The sequence below is a fragment of the Amia ocellicauda genome, chromosome 4 (assembly GCF_036373705.1).
Source record: "Amia ocellicauda isolate fAmiCal2 chromosome 4, fAmiCal2.hap1, whole genome shotgun sequence".
NCBI lineage: Eukaryota > Metazoa > Chordata > Actinopteri > Amiiformes > Amiidae > Amia > Amia ocellicauda.
In genome coordinates, this window is record NC_089853.1 from 20,776,526 (window position 1) to 20,797,897 (window position 21,372).

A 21,372-nucleotide genomic window follows, 5' to 3' on the forward strand; every position below is an offset into this window, starting at 1 on the left:
CCCATTAGACTGGAGTTCATGAAAGGTGTCGGGGACAATCCTTCATGGGACACTAATCGACTGTCACTCAAGTGATCTCCGTAATGAGGACTGTCTGCAAAACCCTAGGGGAAAAGACCAGAGCATTACACAGATTATTAGCCAGTGCTACTAATTGAGTGTAATGACACTACTCTAATTAGCGTGCAGGGCAGCAATTGGTCAACCGACGCCGTAAACCTTGGCTCTCCCTCTCACACACTTTCCATCTTTTCAAAAGAATGATTTAAAAATCGGGTTTTGTGATTAAAATGAAAGAAAAGCAAAACAACAAAAACAAAAAACAGTGACCCTAGGTTAAGATGAGAGATTAGCCACAGATGTTCCGAGAATACATTTCCTTTAATACTGAAGCGAAATAAGGTTATTCTTACAGTCTCCTCTTTCAATGTGCTGCAGCACGGCTTTGGGGGTGGGGGGGGGGTGGGGGGAGACTACTTAAGCAGGCAACCGTTCTTATTTTAATCATGTACACACACACACAGAGACATAGACAAACACATACTTGCATGCATGTAGTATGTACATATATGGTTAAATTCTTGAGTCTACATGCAAGCCATTAAAGCAATTTGTAATCAAGAGCCCCACTTCCCATAGTTGCTGTGTTTGTATTGTATTTTATTTCACATAACCATACGCCATTGTTGTATCCCACATATATGATACTTTTGCACTGAGTAATGATCCACAGTTCCTTATATGTTCATAATGTCACTGTGTCTGTAAAGGGAAGTCACCTCGGGTTAAGACATCACTCAAATAAATAAATAACATAAACATACTTCCAAATAGACTTACGTTTTATTTTTTAAACACAAACCAAGTATTCAGCCATAAGCAACACATTTACCTGGATCACAAATTCTCTCTGCTTCTGCCACAACTGAGTGGTTGACTACTTTCGCTCTCTCTCCTGGGACGATCCTAATATAGAGACACTGTGGCACACTGCTAAGAGACCAGGGCTCAGAGACGGTTTTACCTCTTGCCAGTTCAGCAGTATCTTCCCCCTGACAAACTAGTTATCAAGCAGATGTCTCAATTTAGTATATTTCAGACAACTGTTTATTTATTATTGCATGTTAACATTTATTTATTACGTTTTATAAAACTTCACGAGCCGTTTGAGCTTTCCTGTTGGAATTAACATACACTGATAGAGAATTCAGTTAAAATACAAACAAAACAAGTAGGCACATATTTAATTTTTTTAATAGACCATGCTAACCTATTTCCCCCCCAGGTGCCTTCATATTTAAACTCTTTCTTCCTCCACACTGGATAAGCAGTGCCCTTTCATGACAGCTATCTGCTATGTGGCTTTGGCCTAAATATTGGTCACAGTTGGTTCTTTTAAAACTCCGGGTCTCCTGCAATAAAAGATACTCTGTAGCAATACTAATCCAAACCACTCTGAAAATCCGTCTGTGCTCGAGTGAAAAACGCAAGTGGTGCAGTGCTGCACAATCTGTTTCCCAAAACTACATTAACTCGAACGGTGAAGAACTGTACAATCGCGGGCGGTCATGGGCCTGCGTTTCTATAGGCTTTCAGAAACTCATATCGTATGAATTCAACACACGCTAAAAACTAAATCTTATTATCCATCTTTTTATTCTGGAGAGTGATCGAATACTTTCTATAGCAGCAGAATGTTGGTTGTGTTCAAGCCGCCTGCCGAGATTCTCTATTGCGCCTGCAAGGTCACCGCTTTACTCGATAACACGATGAACTAATACAATAAAAACAACAAGGCCCTGGCTACAGAAATTTGCAGGAGTACAACAACAACAAAACAGCAGCGTCATACACTAAGCCTGGAAATTTCTAAATTATGCTTCAGTTTTTATCAACATCTTTATAATTTTTTATTTTTTTAAAAAAGACTAAATACAAGCACCATGAAATCCTCTTATGGTCCTCGGGTTAACAATTTTGATTAAGCAGACGCTTAAGAAAATCCAGAGTACGTTTAACGCATAGAATTGTCCCCTGAAATTCTGAATATGCCAGAATCCAGCAAAAAGCCTGACAGGGAGGGCAGGCGAGAGGAGAGAAAACTGTGGAACAGTGGTCAGGGCCCACAGCAACACTGTTTCTGTGCACAATCCTCTGGGACTATTAGATCATCAATCACACAACATTCATCATTTCCCAGACTGCAGGCCAACATTCAAGAAGGCATTAATGGGGACGAAGCAGGGCCCGCTATCTTGGCTGCACGCTGTCAGTTCAACTGAGGGGGCTAGTAACTGCTGGCTAAATAACTGTCAAATCGCCGGTGCTGCTTAAGGATGCAAGTCACAGCTCCTTTCGCTACGCCGCTTTAAAGTAATCTTTTGAGAGCCTCACGTCCCAGGTGAATCTCTGCCTCAGTTTAACTACTTCAGAATCAATGATACGCCTGTGATAGACGTGAGGAAAGCAATCTCACTGACATTTACAGCTTGGTTGTGGCCATGAGGGTGTCCTTTGGTAACAGTGGGCAATGCCCCGTCTGTCAGATGGGCAGCTCACAGCAGCAGCTGCCCAGGAAAAGCACAGGCTCATAGCCAAGGTCAACACAACGTGGCCTGAGTCTGTGTTAAAAACTACATCAACACACAGACACACACACACAGCCAGGAAAGAAAAAAAAATCAAAACAGAAAAAATTTGAGTTACTTCAGGGAAAAAAAAAAAAAAAAAAAAAAAAACTCGTCTGTCCCTGTGCCATGGAGCATCAGTTATTAGAAATGCTCTTTATATATATATATATATATATATATATATATATATATAATCTGTAAAACGGGCAGATAAGGAGCAAACACTCCAACAAAAAAAAATGCACACACACACACAATACAGACAAAATGTCAGCCTTCAGAGGGGATAAAGGAGGGAGAGTCAGTGTTTTTAAATGTACTTTTCCTTCAGATATGTGTCCATTTATTCTGCAACCATGTTTCATATAACAAAATTAATAGGGTTTTGAAAATTATACATTTTCCCCGTTTTGTCTTCCTCGTTATGCAGGCGTAAAATGGTGTTGAAGCCTTGCTTGACCTATAGCCTTTGCTGAAGCTAATTCAATGGGGTTGTGGCCTTTCCCCCTTCACTAACACACAGTCATGACACATGGACATCTATCACTGGTCCTGCGGACTTGTTCACAGATACTGAGGCAAACAGCGTGTGTTTGACCTAGACCAGAAAAGAAAGAGTGCCCGAAGATTATGACTGAAGTCCTGAAATAAATTCACTCTGATAACTGTTTAATTAAATTGTATATTTTATTTATCCCTCCAAAGAGTAGTAAGAAGGAGTGAGATGTCAGTTGTGAACATTTATATTTATATGTGTGCGCCTGTTCAGAAAGATCATTGAGAAGAATCTGTTAAACTGCCTTTTCTCTCTTTAATCAAAACACTGACCCGAGAAGAGGGTGGAGAAAAAAAAACTCACAATTAACCATCCCTTAACTGCTATTTAAGAGATGTTTTTTAGATTTTTTTTCTTACATATTTGTGAAATATCTCTGAGATAAAGCAGAACTGAGTAGTGTCATAATCAACAGTGTAACCACTTATGCAAATCCTTCCTCGGATTTATGTGAACTATAATTTGTTTTACACAGCAGTATTTCTGGAACAGTAAATGTACTTCCTTTTAGTCAAAGCACACAACCACACACACAAAAAGCAGATTCAGTATCTAGCACAGCGATAGAGTATGCTGTCTTTATCCTCTGTATCCTGCCTAGGTGTGCATTTTACAAAAACATGGTCTTAAATGAATTCTAGACAAGAGGGTTAAGGGCTGGAACCAGTGAGCGATCACACTTAGGCCAAAGGTACAAAAGCATCTGGGAACGCCGCTTGAGCAGCCCGAGAAAAATCTGCAGAGAGTGACAAAGAAGGTGAACCTGCACAGAAAGAGACACGAGAAACGGCAACGCAGAGCAATGAAGGCGGCACTAAGAAATCGGCTCCACAGACTCATCTCTACTTGTCCCCATGCAAAGAAGAAAAATAATATACACAAATGACATCTGATTGCTCATAACCAAATATCCAAGTGAGGTTCACTGCCACACATAACCTTGATTCCAGCTTTCAAAGGGGCCTCCCCAGGCAGCCCCCAGTCCAAATCCTCAGCTCTGACTTGCATGTGAACAAAGTACCTCGACAGAACAGCAGAAGTGGGAACGCAACTGGGTAGACTAAATATATGAAATCAATTAATGTACAGTTACTTCAATGCTGGAGCTTTTAACTCTTTTGGGGGAAATGTGTCATCAGACAGGGTGTAAACGCACAGAAAAAATTACTTTGTATGAGGATGACAACTGTTTGTTTGTCTCCTGCAGTAGTCTGGATATGAGGAAAACACATCCTGTCATGTCCAATGTTCTTTGCTAATCTTTATAAAGAATTACTGGAAACAATCTGGGAAGGATTCAGAAAGAGCAGAAAATGAACACCAGCTCAGGAGGGTTTAACACACTACTCCAACTATCAGGAAAGCTTTTTAAGGGGCCACAAAATTCTGCCTTTGTTGCTTTCGTGCTTCTTAATTTTGTTGTCCTTTCTTGTTTACTTTCACCTTTATATTTAAATGGAGTTGGGGTATCTCTTCAAGATTTTATAGTGCAGTTCTCCAGAACTGATAAGGCATTACACATACAGGAAGACAATTATTTGACAGAGGTCTCTAACAGCAAGTCCTCTGCAGACCCACACTAATTGAGAGAGTGTTTGCAAGAAAAACATTGCAAGAAAAGTGCATTTCTGAGGAATGCATAACAGCAAAAGATAAAAGTTTGATAGATGTTGCTGTAGAGAGCTAAGGCCTGTGAGAGATACTCAACATAAGCTAAGGGACAAAGAAATATTAAAAGCTTTGTAGGGGGGAAGTGGGGGTAGAAATTGGCGGACTCACTGTAGATTGGGTCTGTTACACACAGTAAAAACATCCTGTTGTTCCCTTGCACGCCTGTCTTATTTCTGTTGTTCATTCTAAGTGGACGAAAAGTGTGCTGAACTTTCTTCAAAATAAAAGTCCCCCATGTCATTAGCAATGCTCAAAGAACACCACATACAGGCAGTTAAAACCAAGAAGTTTACTTTGTGTGTGTGTGTGCGTGTGTGTGTGTTAGAACTGAACGTGTAAACTAATTCAATCCCAAACAGAAAGAAGCACATATGCCCCTGGACAGTTTGAAAGTTCACTGTTTTCCAATCAATCAGAGTGGCAGGTGGACTCATAAAATGACAGTGATTCACACAAACTCACAGTTCAGGCATACCAATGGAGTGAAAAACTGGTTTAGATTTCCACTGCAGCTCCCTAGAAAAAAGGACCCACACTGAGGTGCGATAGACAAAGAAGCATACAGTGTAACAGCAAGTTGCTCTCCTCTGAACAGTAATATTTCGTACTGCAACTTGGAACACTGGGTTGTTCTAGAGGCCAGAATAGAAGCGGGAGGTAGTCAGGAAAATGCGACTGACAAATGAACCCCGTCCAACAGGACGGCTGGGCCTATTGTCTACAACAGTCCCAAATTCTGTTATGATTGAAGTATGCCCCATAAAATCGAACTTTTCTCTCACTGAAGAAGCACAATGTTGTTATAAATGCATTATCCCTATGTGAGGAACACAGTGAAGACAAACACAAACACTCCACAACATTATAATCTCCTGGTAAATATTTAGCCAGAGTTGACCATCACTAAACAAAACACTGGTAAGCGATGCATTTAATAAAAATAGATTAAGTTTTATAATTCAACAAGGAACAAAAAAATGAATACAAATTGCATGGCCCAATGTGACTAATCATGTTGATTCTGTGTACAAGAAAACTCAGCAAACAAATGTGTACTGAAATGTTTCTTCTACTTTATACTGTACTAGCGTGAACATCTGTCTGTTTACTTATTTCCCATCCCAGTAATGTCAGAAATACTGATTTATATGTACCTGAAGCAGAGATATCATGCGTCTCAATCTTGTAATTCAAATCAGCCTGTCTATGGAACTATAGCCTGTAGATGTTCATTCGGGAAGGGCAATGGAAAATAAACAAGGTAAAGCAGGCTGTGCAGATCTGACATTTAACTGATTTCTAATGAAAAGTGACAAGAGATTGACATTAAATGAAATTCATACAGGGCGCCAAGAACAACGAGAGTGCAACACAAACAAACAGGAATTTAATGTTCCTGTTTATGGGACTGCAAGACAAAGAGAATGCTTCATCTATATTGATAACTACTATTTTGTTTTCTTCATTGATGCAACATAATCTAGAGTATTGAATTGTACATTCCAGTTTTTATTCATATTATTCATTACATTTATTTTTTGCAAAGGGCTCCTGGAACCCATACATATACTATGTAAAAAGTAATACATCTGACTATTTAATCTAGAACATAATGTACATCTTAATTGCATATTATTTCATTATGGAAAGTAGGAATATGATTTTAAATAATTATGTTTTGTAATGATTAAATAGATTTAAAAATGCTGGAATGTTGGTTTATGCAAATAAACATTAAATATTTTTAATATTTGGCAAGTAAAACAGTGGTTGGTTGGTCACTCGTTCAGGAAAATCAGAGCCCCTGTACCATAGTCCTAAAATAAACACAAATTTTAATCTGTTGGTTTTAGATTTACTATCAGTTCCTCTTTCTCTATTTTGTATCTTATTGTAACTGTAACACACAATGTTCATTAGTATTCTTGAGAGGCTAGAGTCAGCAGCAAAATAAAGTTTCACACCCACATCAACAGAAAAAAAGTTATGTAAAAAATTAAAATTAAGGAGGAATGACACACAGAAACACACACACACACACACACACACACACACATATATATATATATATATATATATATATATATATATATATATATATATATATATATATATATATATATATATAATCTATTTATAAGTCTTTGATATCAAATGCACAGTGCAACCAGTAGTAAATTTACAAATTTGAATAACACATTTAGTCTCTCTTTACCTTCTCCCTTACTTGAATTTCTTTCTATTGTAACTGTAATAACTTGACATTCAAAAATGCTTACTTACATATCAAATGCAAACCTCAGTTTTGTCTGAAAACAAAGTAACTGCAAGTAAAAGGACATGCTAATGATGTAATTACAAATATAGAAACGGATATTGATACTGGGTTAAGGATAGGAGTAATCTGTGGACCTACCCGGGAGGATTCGTATGAAGGGCTGGGTTGGCCCCCCGCTCCCCAGGACCCCGAGTTCGCTCTCTCCTCCATACCTGCCAGGGAGCAACACAGTCTACAGTCAGTACTGCTTCCACTCTGGGAACTGCTTCCATTTCAATACACACAGACGACACAAAAATGAGATACGTACGTAGACATGTACATAGACACACAAATAGATAGATTTCACCATATCAACTCTCACACAGATCAAACAGTTGAAATTCAATCACTCCATTACAATCTGTATAAACAAAACAACACACTGCTGTTTGGGATCCCCGTGGCTAGATACAGTGGATACATCTGTCAGCAATACATCAGAATTTAAAACATCCTTTGTTCCCAGATGTCTTCAAACACAGTCTTTTTCTACCACAAAACAGGAGTTCATCATTACTTTGAAAGCCCTCTGCCCACTAACGATCTTTAATGAAACTGTATCCCAGCCATCCGCATTCATTTCAGTTGAGAAATAACTGTAACATTAAATCTTAACTCAGCCCAGTTACCAGGCAGGCAAATGAAAGAATGGGCTGAAGGTATTACTGGAAGCTGATGACTAACATATTATTAAAAAAAAAAAAGTTTTTAGAAAAGACTGCATAACAAGCATCATTATTAAGGAAACTTACCCGGCATCATTTATTTTGGTTCATATAAATAACATGAACATTTCCAAGCCCTCTTTAGAAATGCATACATTTAGCTTGGCTAAAAAGCAATTTAAACTGAAAAAGAGATTGGCAATGATTTAGAGCCTGACCCAATAAAAGCAGCTGAGCATCTTAATTTAATAAAACTCATATTTTAAAATAACAATTTTGTGAAAATAAAAAAGGATATTTTATTGTATGGATTCAACATCTGCTATGTGATGAACAAATATAATATCTGAACCAGCAAATTACATTTATGGAGACTTCTCAGTTCAAAAATATGAGCTCTCTCTCTTAATGCCATTTTATCCAATATAGTTTTGCAGGTAACAACGTTCCTTTCACATACCACTGTATAAGATAAATAATTGTAAGGCAGAATATCACAGAACACCTAAAAGTTATTGATCGCACTTTTCATATAAATGCATTTCACTAAAAAGCATTATGTTTCATTCAATTTTTTTTCCTCATAAAATCACTTCCTGCAAAATATAAAAGGTTATTTTAAAACTTGAAAAAGATGCACGTTTCAGAATATAAATATTCACATGTAATCCTAAAAGCACATACTTCAAATAGTTAAATACTTTAGAAAGAAAGGCTTTGATATTAATATAACTTATATAATATACATATATCCAGCCAACTTTGAGAAATACCTTAAATGTTTAATCTGATTGCTGTCAGAAATGTAGAGCATCTTACACATTATAAATTTGAGTCTTATTGGCCAAATGAAATAAAAGTGGAATGGCTCTAAAATAAGTATTAAGGTGTGCTCTATGCTAGAAATCAACTGTGATACTAAGAGATATCTTTAAAATTAATGGATTACATAATAATAATAATAATAATAATAATCATAATCATAATCATCATAATAAAAAAACAAAGATGAAGCTTAACACAAAACAATGTACAGACAAGGCCCTCAGAATTCTTCCATGAATAACATTCAGTTCATTTCCTGTCTGAAGGCTTTGGTCCCTCAGTGCAGAGTTTTAGACCGTTAATTCCTGTAATGACAACACACTTGTCTCTTTCTTACAGTAACTTCTGACAGATTTCCCTTCAATCTATATACTCTACTCCCTTGTGCTTTGAAAAGTGCCAGCCCCTTAAACACTGACTCTACTGAACCACTTGTCATCTCTCTGCAGTGCCTGTCACAAGCAATGTGTCTTAACCCTTTCTGCCCAAGCCTGAAGGTTAAGTGTCAGCGTTCTGCAAGAGTGGCTTCCGGTGCTGAATTTGGGGACTGTTAACCAACAGCAGCAGAGAAGAAAAGCATGAGCACTGAGCAGTGTGGAAGCAGTTATACGCCCATTTTGTATTCTCACACCATTTGGGTCCAGACTCCATTTGTGTTTTAACTTTACACTGTTTCACAGAGGATTTCAAATGCTCCAAAACTGAACAACATTGCCCAGTCAAGACAGAGAAAAGGACAGTTCGTTTTGAGCTGCTAAAAGCACCATTTGAACCATAGCAAACACTGTGCACAAAGTCTTGCACTGGAGCCTCTTATTAAAATTAATAAACAAAGGACCGGACTTTCAGTTAGGGTACTCAGGGCTTATCTCTATGTACAGTGAGTCATAATTCAAATTCTGGATATAACAAATATTTGCCTATCAAACTTGCAAATGCAATTCAAACAGTACTAGGCTTCAGCAAGACGGGGACAGAGTTACAGTGAGGTGAAATGGGGGATGAGAGGATGACACACAGTGGTCAGTCAGTAAATCAGACTTCCTCCACCTCCTATCACACGTATCCCACGTCTCCAACAGCACAAAATCACCACTGCACCCCAACTGGACAAGACGGCACTATGTCACCCTTGTTCAGATGGGGGAAAATAATAATAATGCTGCCTATCCTGACCCCTGAAGCTGAAGCTGTAACCATACTGCCAGCTCATTCATACAAGATCCTCTACACTTGAAATACAACAGGTGGCACTGCAGCTTACGTAGAAACTGATGTGATTGAAGGCCCAGCACTGCATTTGCAGAGATTGGACGGCACTTGTGTGTACACCACTGAGGCTAAACCGTGTAGACGCATTCACGTGGTGTGTACCTGCATCCTGAAAGCATGATGGCATTTTATATAGGCAATCAGAGGGAGACTTGTCTGAATGATACCCTTCTAGAAACTTTCACAGTAGAAATTGTTAAATAAGCAGTTCTCTGACACATATGAATAGCAGTAAAATATCACCTCGTTAAAAGACAAAATATTATGTATATCTTTTATTTACAGTACAGGAAATTACATCATAGGGAATGAGTCAATGTCCATCCCCCCCGGGCCAATAAAGTGTTGCAGTTTATGAGTAATACATTTTTCTCCTGTGAAATGAATTATTTATATTCCTGATAAATGTTAAAAATTTAGTGGTGCAGATTTTAAAGAAAACACAAGAGAATATAAAAAAGCTGTAAAAAGTCTCCAACGCTAAGCTCTGAAGGCGAGTGATCATATTTGGCAGTTCTGGGGGGAAGCTTTCCTGTGGTTTCTTCTGCTATGAGTCAGCTGCTTTATTTAACCATCTACTAAATCACTCAAGACAAATGTCATAAGACAGAGCACACATGAGGTCAGATATTTACAAACTGTAGATTGGTGGGTGAAAGCAACAGGGTGACCACTATTTGACCACTTTCTGTTCCCAAACTTAGAAAAAAGGAGAAAGAAAAAAAAAGCACAATTCTATCTTTGTCTGAGCCTCCCATTTCATGCTTGTGGTTTATAGCAGAAGCATAACTGTTTTTGTTCATTGTGATTAAAGTCCATAGGGGGTTCTAATGATCAGATTTCCTGCAGACAGATTTCACTGGATTCTCTAAAATGTATTTCATTTAAAATGCTATCATTTTTTAAAGCTAACCTGTTTCAATCTGGGAGCCTGCTGCACACCATGCTACTTGGTGGCGATATTCACATTTCTACAGGTGCGAAGTCTCTTCTATCTACCGGCCACCTCACCAGGCATTTGTGCTGTTGAGCTACACATCTCATCTCTCTAACAAACCAGAAATACAAAAGACTCCTGGCAACCACATCTGGTTCTGCATCCATTGCACAGGTTCTATTTACAACGCGATTCTCAGTTCTACATGTGCCGTCAAAACAAACCCTGTCCTAAAAAAAAAAAAAGTTTCTAAAAAGTATACTCTACAAAGCCTTAAAAATAATGGTCACAAAGTCCATCTTTAAAACTAAGATAAAAATATCTCGGTCCATCTACAGCTTTAGTTTGTGAAGTTACTGTATTTCTTGCTACTTTTGCACAGAAATATTGTATCCTCTGCACAAATGAGTGCCAGGACCTGTTCACTTACATGCACTGTCTGTCAAGTGGAGGATTTAAATGTGGATGTTTTTGGCGCAGGCCCCGCTCTTGTGTTCTCATATTTCTCTTTCGTTGTTTTAATGTGTGGCAGATGCTAGAGATCTTTGTTTAACTTTTTATTTTTATGTTTTTATTATTTAAACTTTGCCACCTTTCCCATCTTCTATAAATTAAGGATAAGTAATGTCATTCATTTGGAGGTTGTTTTTTTAATATACATGTTTTTATAGTTACACATTCTTTGGACTTTCTAAAAACTAAAGATCCTGAGCAGGGAGACTTCTATTCAGTCATTGATATATCATCACCCCCCCGCCTTATGACATTTTTCTGGACAAGTCCTAGTTCAGTGTGAACATTACGCATGCTCTCTCTAAAGTGTTGCTGATAATCTAAAACAGTCAACAAAGCCACAAAAAATGTCGCCCCCCCCCCCCCCCCCAAAAAAAAAACAAGATCTTAACTCCATAACAACTATGTATTCCCTCCTCACCTGGGGCCTCCATGCTGTGCTACCCAACCTCACTTCCTTGACAAAGACGTTAGTTTAACAAAGTAACAAATTCAACACCTCAGCATAGCTCTATTTTAAGAGCATAATGTTTGGCTTGTTACATTTAGGGAGCTGCAAATCAGTGGGCTGAACGTGTTGAGCAGAATTACAGGCAAGCCTTTCCCATAATGTGTTGAATTGCTTGCTATCTTTTGCAGGAGTGTGACCACTTTAATCTCTCTACATACAGGGATAGATGTATGATTTTGTATTTATTGAGCAATTTTGCAACTCAAAATCAAATCTGCTCAGCAACACTTAGCACTTGTATAGAAATTTTGGAATACACTTTTAAATCATCCTATCAAACCACTACACTGCCAGGGTCAGCATTCTCTGGCACAATATGCCATTTAGTGTTGGTGTGTTTTCCAGCCGTTTTCTTTCTAAACAACTTCAGTATCACCACAAGTCCATTCCAACTGTACTACAGAGAGACGACTTTCACTATAACACACTGTCTTACATCAGTAGACTACCTACACCATTGTAAATCAACAGCTTCAACTCCAATCCTAGCTAGCAATACAATTTCAAACTAGGGACATACATATTCATACTCGATTCCGTTAAGTCAGTGGAATAGCAAACCCAAACTTAACAAAAGCCTGACTTTACTAGGGACTCTCAGTTTAACTCCTAACAAGTTAAATGTAACCATAAGACAAATTGTCTTCTGTATCTGAAATTAAAACTATCCAAATTTGACACACACAAAAAAACAGGGATTTTCACGTATATAAACTAGGAGCTATTTTGATAGCATTTCCAAAGCGAATAAGCCTTGTGTCGATCTCCAAGTTTCCTCTGGACTGTTTATGTATAAAGAAACACAGGAATATATTCAACATGCTGGTAATAGCCGAGCTGCTAACCCCTTTAGGAGTCTGCCCATGTCCAAGAGAGAGTACAAATTCTCCAAAATTTAAACCTCAGCTTAGAGTTAAGAAAGAAATTGCTGAAACTGCTGTATAATGGATGATTTATTTTCAATCTCTTGTTTTAAACACAGTTCAGTCACGCATACACAGGCCAAGAGTTAACATTTTAACAACTGCTTTAATTTGAAAAACTACAAATGGCATTTTTTGTGCCAGCAAGAATCATTCAAACTGTAATTGCAAGGACAGGAATAAAAACTGTAACTGTTTAAATGAAAACTTGGCAAGAACTCAATTAACAAAAAAGTTATCACATGGCCCAAAAGCATATTTCACTACTTAGTGAATAACCACAGTGAAACAAATGCGTTTCCAATGTTGCGAGAGATTGCCTAACAGAATGTTCTTTAAGAGGTGTGTGTATATACAGCTCTGGAAATTTTTTTGAGACCACTCCAAGTTCAGAAATCAATGTTAAGTGGTCTCTTAATTTTTTCCAGAGCTGTATATGATTGTGCAGTCTGCAGTAGGGTCAGTCTCACATTTGCACAGCTCAACACAGACAATGCACAGCTATACAGTCAAGAAGCACGTGCTGATTATGAATGATTATATATTTCCAGGACACAAATTAAATCTCTTTAAAAATAAGAAAAGCGTGCAGAAGATTCTTCAGTTAATTTAGTAATAATAGTAATAATTTATAATTAGCAGACTTGATAGAAAGGCAGATTGTAGGAAAAGAAACAAAATACCAACTGATTTTCCATCACACAGGGGACAGTTGTGTGTAGAGTCTTACATGTGTGGATACAGTGTGAGCACGAGGAAACCATTAGTCAGTGCTCCCTGGAGATAAACACAGGATCTACCATTACTCGACAGGACTCTATCAATGTGCTGAAGCAACACCAGACACTGTGAAAACACTGCCAATGTGCATCTATACCTAGCCTAGCTTTATAACAATTATGAATGCTTTACTATTACAGAAAAAAGAAGAAAAACATACCTGCTCTATAAATAGAATGGAAAACCTGAGGTATTCAGTAAAGATCTGCACAAATCACTGCAGTAAAGAAACGTAAAAAAAAAAAAAAAATTGCAAAGGTAAGTGACTAGCTGGACTAAACCGAGATCAAATCGGACGCATGTTACAGAAAAAAATCAAATAAAAAGACTTGTTTCACTATTTGTTTTTTTAAGAAGAGTTTGTGTCATGGAATATGAAACAAATATGACAGGCGTAACTGACTTGGCTGTTCTGCATTCTCAATGACATACACATACACGTGCTCTCTAAAGCAAGCAACACGTTGCTGCACAAGAACATTTACAACATGAGAAAGTCTCAGGCGGAACAGGGATGAGGCTTATTGACATTTAATAATCACTGGATTAATATGCAGGGCTTAAGCAATGAATACAAAGTCTTAAATGTACAACTCTGATAAGTTCCTCACTTTATTCTTCAGCTCGTTTCAGGAGCGTTAAGCACACTGAAAAACTGCACATATCTGCCAGCAATCTGTCTTAGCTCTGCATATCTGGCAGAGTCAATAACATTGCAGGTACTCATGAACAAACAGGTTATATCCTCAATGCCTCAAATCAAACGCATATGAACATAACCTTGAATGAAGGGCAAATATTTATTTTGGCAACCCTATATTCCTCTATAGTTTAATTACAGAGCAGGTGTCTGTCTCCCTACCTCACCCGTTCGGCTGCAACCAATTCAAGAGCCGTAAACTGTAACAGGAAAAACCAGCGCAACACTGGCAAGCATTGAAAAATGACTATTTTGCTGCTGTTGAGAAAACAGTTAGCCAGACATGACTTAATGAAGCATGTTCCAAGTCATTTGATGGAATTTGTTGATGGTCAAAAAGTGTGAGAAACCAAATCACCTAGGACTGAAATCAATACAGAGCAGTAAGGAGGTAGACTTGTCTATAATGGTAAACACCTTTGGCAACTAGAGCATTACTAGGTCTTTCCTGGTGAACTTACCAAAACAGAAACGTGTTGCCAAGACAGCCACATTTCATCATTAAAAAATAATAATTCTGATACACAGTCACACACAGATAAATATATACAAATACTTACCTATACCTACAAATTCATTTACACCATAATACTGTGCATACACCATATAGAAACACAGAGACATGTAAATACACTGAAGCTTAGGAGTTCTACGGAGCCCTTCATCTCACTGAGGATTGGGAGGTGGATGATATACAATACACCCTATATCTTTATAAATATGAGACAAATACTGAATCTAGACACAAACAGTTACATTGACAATCAATTAAGAGTGTTTTAATACAATTAAAGCTGTTTAATACAATAGTTAGGCTTGATTAAAAAAAAAGAAGCTGATGTTGAAGTAATTTCTCCAATTTATTGAATGCATTACACAAAATTAAAAAGAAATAAAGGCAAAGATCTGCTAATTAAAACTGAAAAGACACAGGGAGTTTATTTTATTTAATTATTTTATTTTTTGCTAATTGAATAGTGAAGAGCAACAAATCATGGATTACTGCCCAGGGAGTTCTAAAACTAAAAAGCTGAATACGCATCCAAAATGATTACGAACATCTGAAAATGTCAGATATTATAAGCCTCCGCAGCAACAACAACAAAAAAAAAACTATTCAGAAAAACGTTGTACTGCACCAGCTTAACTATGTAAAACTTGACAGGCTGCAAATAAAAGTAAATGCAATCTTGGAGGAAGCTTGATAAAGTCTGCAGGAGCTATGTGGCTGTCATGCCAGCGTCTGTGGTATTCTGGCAATTTCTCCAGCGCACCTGTATTGATGAAAGGGAGTTTGTCAAGACTATCAAGGTGTCTTCATTAAAGACAGACTGTGCTCTAGAACTCAGTCATCCGCAATGCGCCTGTCAACTGAAAAGGAGTCCTGGGGTTCAGGGGATGGCACATCACAGAGACCAGAGTATTAAGCAATTCCGTGTAAAACAGGGACAGATTAACTGGGACAGTCTGTATGTGACTTCGGCAGATACATATGAACAGACCCACACCAGGCTTGAAATGAACTATAGCTTAGGGTGATTCTACTGTGAGCAAAAGTTATTTTAAGGTATTCACTTTCAATCTAGTGTTACTTGCACATGTGACATGATCTTAACTGCTTGCCAAGAGGGACAGTCCCAAACTGAGCTCATGTCTTGCAAGGAACAAAACACAGATCACAGAACATGATGGCTACATAAGTGCACATGGAGGTTTTTTCAAGGAAATGCTTCCAGCCATAAAAGGACTCGATATAAGGCAGCCTTTTACTGCATCATTAGGATTACAGTCCCGTTAGAAGAGTGATTTTGTTCCCGAGAGAATAAAAGAAAAAAAGCATTGAATGTGATTGTATTGAAAGTGAGATACAAGGTCTACACTAATCTCTGGCCAACACCACAGTGAAATGTGGTCAACCTTCAATTTCCCGATTATTATTATTACACACATGGTGCAGTTTCATATGTGCAATTACAAATCTCTCTTCCTCAATGTTTTTTTCTTAAACAATAAAAAAGCCCTTTAAAGAGCAATTTAACTTTTTTCTTATTTTTCCTGTAGTCTGTTTTATAGCCTGCTCTTGCGTTTTCAAACCCCTGCAGATTTAAAAGGTAAAGAACATACTGTGGAGGTAAGGAGACCTAACCGTATTGTTCACACACACCATCACATTAACCATGCTGTGATACAATTTTCCCACTGTAATGGATGTTTATTAAACTCTTTGTCCAACTGAAAGCAGTACGATGTAAGCTGGTATGCAGTGCCTATTGACATCTAGGGAATGGTAATGCTATACTAGCACACTGTCAGATATTGTGGAAATTATCTAAGTTACCTTTATTGCAAATCTGATTGTGAAGAAACAATAAAAAAATAAAAAAAATAAAAATAAAAAAAAATACCTCCAACCTTACCGTGGAAAAGTGATAAATAAATATCCTCTCCTATACAATAAATTAAATGAGACAATTGATTCACAGCAATGGGTGGTTAGATGAAAAGCCAGTTTGCTGTTTCTGTATCTTGTAGGAATGTCCACAAACAGCAGGCAAAGCTCTAAATGTGAATTAGCATGTTTAAGGTTCATACACAGAGAATTGAAGTCGACAGAACATTAAGCACACCGCTTCTGCTAAGCTACGCAAGGGTTAAGCAGAACACAGACTTCGACGAAACCAGAATATTCATGGATATAAGCATTGTGTGCATCCCGATTCACCGTAAACTGAATTTCAACAGGGTCCCTAATTATGTAATTACATTTACTCCAGCTGAAGTCACAGTCAACATTCTGCGTGTTTGTCAGTGTAAAGGCCATAGGGCAATAGGAGAGCTAATAGGCCCATCTCAGTTATAGAGTTTTGATTCAGAAGTTTAATTTACAATCCTTAAGGTGCAAGTCAGAGAAATAGTAAGGGGGGTAGGGGTAGGGGGGATGGATCATTTAAGGCCAAAAAATTTACCTGGCCAAACAGGGTCCCTATAGCACTTGCCTGAGCAAGAACTTTGCGAGACAAATGCAAAGACATCGCACAGCCCTAAATCAGCATTTCACACACCAGTTTTCACAATGGTTGGTTGAATTTACAAAAATGAAATCTAAAACCTCTATGGGTATTCCGAGACACTGAAATTAAGTTCTACTTCATCAGACAATTGGATTTCCTTTCAGTGCCTGCAAAAACAAACTAATAATCCACACTGCTACAGGAAGACAACTAATATATATATATATATATATATATATAAGAAACATTAAAAAGCCAATAGCCGTGTGTGATTGGTGGATCCGTCCAAGACGTGAACAAGAGGTGGCAGTGTAGTAGCGCTGGAGAACCACGTGTCGGTTAATTAAACCTTTCAGATGGAGGTTCTGTGTAAGACCAATTAAATCTTTCCTAATGACAATTCTTACGTCACAGGCTTCAACCGAGCAAGTTCAGCAAAGAAAGGTAAACAATAAAAAAAGCCTGATATTCAGCACACAACAATTAAGAGATCCTAAATAGCCCACTCTCCCACAAAAACAAAAAAAAACAGCAAGCCAAACAAGTGTAATAAAAGATATACCCAACCCACAGCCTTCAAGACAGAGATTAATCTTAACACAAGTGCAAATTAAGGCAGTACTCAATTTATTGGGATTGCAGTACGGTATTGTCACATGCACTGGACAAAGTGTCCTGAAAATTGGAAAAAATCTTAGCCAGTTAACCTGAACAGAAAAGAACACCAACCCTGCAAAGTTAACGGCCCGAGAACGATGCACAGGAAATAGCAAACAAGCCTGTGAACTCCAATCTGTGAATGCTGCTGTGAAAACAAACTGCAAGACAGGGCAGAATCACTGTGAACTCCATACAGCAACAAACCCTCATTAGAAAAGGGAAAAATACTAGGATAGCATCTCACAAAATGAACACAAGACACTAACTCTGGACGGCTTATTGTATTATTTTAAATTTGTTTGTTTGGTAATGCTAAAGCAAAATCAGATTTGATCCTGATTCAGGAGATTTGGACGTTTGGATGCACTACCACAGACTAAACAGCCTGCTGACGGCTATCTCTCTAGGCTTCCCACATCAGGAAATAGAGATGAATGCACCAAAGGGGGTTTGTGTCCAAAACCACAAACTGTTTCAATGTTCTTCTCTTCCCCTCTGTTGCCGTTTATTTATTTATTACATTTTGTAAGCATTTTTGAGGGCTCCATATACACAACAAGCAGAGGGGATAATAATAAAATCCCAGCAATAATATAATACATTTACCAAAAGGATTCAAAGAAATGCTTTACTAAACCAGCACACATCATTCATTAATCTCTGCAAAGCAATTCATTACTATACTTTTGTGGTCAGTAGCTGCATTTTGCTGTTGGTGTTTAATTAATATGGACCATACGTAATGCATTTTAGACATGTGATACTGATTTAGAGAGATATTAAGAATAACACTAGATACATTTAATATCTAATGAAGATCTTTTTATGTATTCTGCTCCAGAAGATAACTCCTGGTATGGGAAACACACAAAGCACCAAAGGATTAGCTTGCAATTACAACAGGAAGCTCCTCCAATCAACTCAAAGTTTATTATACAAGAAGGATTTTTTGTTGTTGTTGAGCAGCTCATTAGCAAAGTTAATCAGGACACCGCCTTATGACTGCACGGCACAACAATAACAGGCCGCACAGCAGTGGGTATTCATTGAAAACACACTTGCAGGCCTACACGTCTGTACACTCTTTACAGAATCTGCACTGATGCTCCCATATTATAATGAGCAAAATGGTATCACCGTGGAATCTGACTCAGGGCAATCTTCAATCAAAATGTCGCACTAAGCTATTCTGATATTATCATCGACATCGTCAACCAGAAACAAACTATACTTAGAGATACGGTGTGCTGTTTATTCACAGACCTCATTGTCAGTGTTTTGTTTAATAAAGTCACTGCAAGAAATGCGAAGGCAGGGACCTGTGCTGGAGCTAAATGTCGTTTCATCCCATCAGTCCGTCACCACCCTGAACACCGGAGGCTCGGAGCGGCGGCCGGGACACGAGTGCGTGCTCTTCTCTGCCTCTCAGCTCAAATCAGAAACGTTTTCATGAAGAGAGGAGTGAAGCCCTTCTCTCTCCTTAGTCGTTAATTCCCTCACATACATACGTACTTTCTTGGTTTAATGACGGCCTCTCTCACTAGAATACCTCTGCCCCCAGCTCACCCACCTGCTCGGATATAAAGAGCGCCACGACGAAAAACGCCATCAGCAGCTGTTCTCATTAGAAACTAATTATCACCCTTTCCTGTTAGGAGCAATACTCCCGTGATCACGTACAAATTCACCTTCCTAAATATGGCCCAGAGATTAACACCAAAACCGTCATCCGAGTCCCTCTTCTTTCAGACTTGTTTTCTCGTTGTCATCTGCTAAACCGAGGAGAAAGCAAATGTGACGTTACTGTGAAACCAATAATAACAGCCTCACAAGTCTGCCCTCTCTGTAGGGCTGTGCGATATGACGATATATATCGTATGACGATAGAAATACGTCTATCGTTTCATATTATGCTATATCGTTTATATCGTAGTGTCGCAAATTGCCATCTTTACGGCAGTATTTTTCGTCATTAGGACGCTTTGCGTTCTTCCCGGTTGTTCCACACGTGTCGGATGCGGCAAGAAATGAGCATCAGAAACACAGAGACGTGAGGAGAGAGAAGTGACGCACAATAACCAAAATAGACTAAATAAACTGTAATGCGCAAGCGCACACGGTCCGCCCCGCTCTCGTGAACTCGATCTGTAAGCACCCCCACCCCCGCTAATTTAGACTGATATCGTTTCTATAAAATTAATAAACGTTTGTTTGCATTTTAATGAATTGGAAAGCAATGCAAACACATACAGAAACTATAAGTTTCTTTTTATTAAGATGGTGAAGTGGTTCAACAGTTGTATTATAATAATAATAATAATAATAATAATAATAATAATAATAATAATATTATAACTATTTTGTATTAACACATGCTGTACCGGTCAGCAGAATCGAGACGCGACAGTCACAGGAGAAACGTCTGTCCAGCAGATGTTAATGCGCCGCTATAGACCCGGCTGTGCTCAATCTGCCTGAATCTGGACCTTTACTGCGCATGTGCTGCGTGATCACTATTACTGGTGTTACTGTTGTTATGTGACAGTAAATTATAATGTGTATATGTATATATGTGCTCTGAGGTATAGAAGTCGAAACGCGTAAGCAATATAATGTTCACTTTTTCTCTAATAAATAATTTTTGAGACATCGGTGAATATGGACTGTTTTTAGACGGGAGCTGCTGTCCATCCTTCCTTGACCGGATAATTGTTCTATATAAAATCCCTGCGATAAGGCACCCCGCATTTAAGATTTATTAAAACTATTGTAACACCAGCTATTTTTAAACTTATGTATATATATATATATATATATATATATATATATATATATATATGTGTGTGTGTGTGTGTGTGTGTGTGTGTGTGTGTGTGTGTGTGTGTGTATATATATATATATATATATATCATAACAACATAACACACGTAATAGTAATCACACATTTGCCCTGTAATGTGTTGCATTCTGCATATATTTACCATGCATAATATCTAGAGCCAAGGAAAATTGCGCTCACATCAAGTACAATTGAACATTATACAAAATCTTCTCGATACATGCAAAAGTAAAGCTTGTCTACACATAACACTATCAATATACAAATATTTAGACTGACTGTTTTCACAGCTGTACTGACAGATTTTTGCCATCAAGCATGATGTCACAAGTTCAATGACATTCTCCCATGTGAAATAAACACAGGAGCAGGGGAAGAAACCCATTGAAGAAAAATAAAACTATTATGAAATGTCCAATTTTCTGCAAGAATTAGATTTAATAGCCCAATTTATTTTAATAACACACTTTGATCAGGTACAAGATCAAGTGGGCCTCACTATTAAAGCCAGTGATGTGATTGTCAGATTGAAAAAAATCAGGAAGTTACAAAAGGATTA

General features: G+C 37.9%; 1 protein-coding gene across 10 annotated transcripts in view; it reads right to left on the minus strand.

Moving 5' to 3' along the window:
• The window catches only part of tcf12 (transcription factor 12), a 112,432-nt gene that overhangs the window by 75,415 nt on the left and 15,645 nt on the right, over positions 1 to 21,372 (minus strand). For all 10 annotated transcript variants that reach the window (XM_066701324.1, XM_066701328.1, XM_066701322.1 and 7 more), the window contains 2 exons: positions 7,274 to 7,347; positions 2 to 104 (listed from right to left, as the gene is read on the minus strand). In XM_066701324.1, the coding sequence (XP_066557421.1) occupies positions 2 to 104; positions 7,274 to 7,347 (177 nt within the window). The remainder of the gene's footprint in view (position 1; positions 105 to 7,273; positions 7,348 to 21,372) is intronic.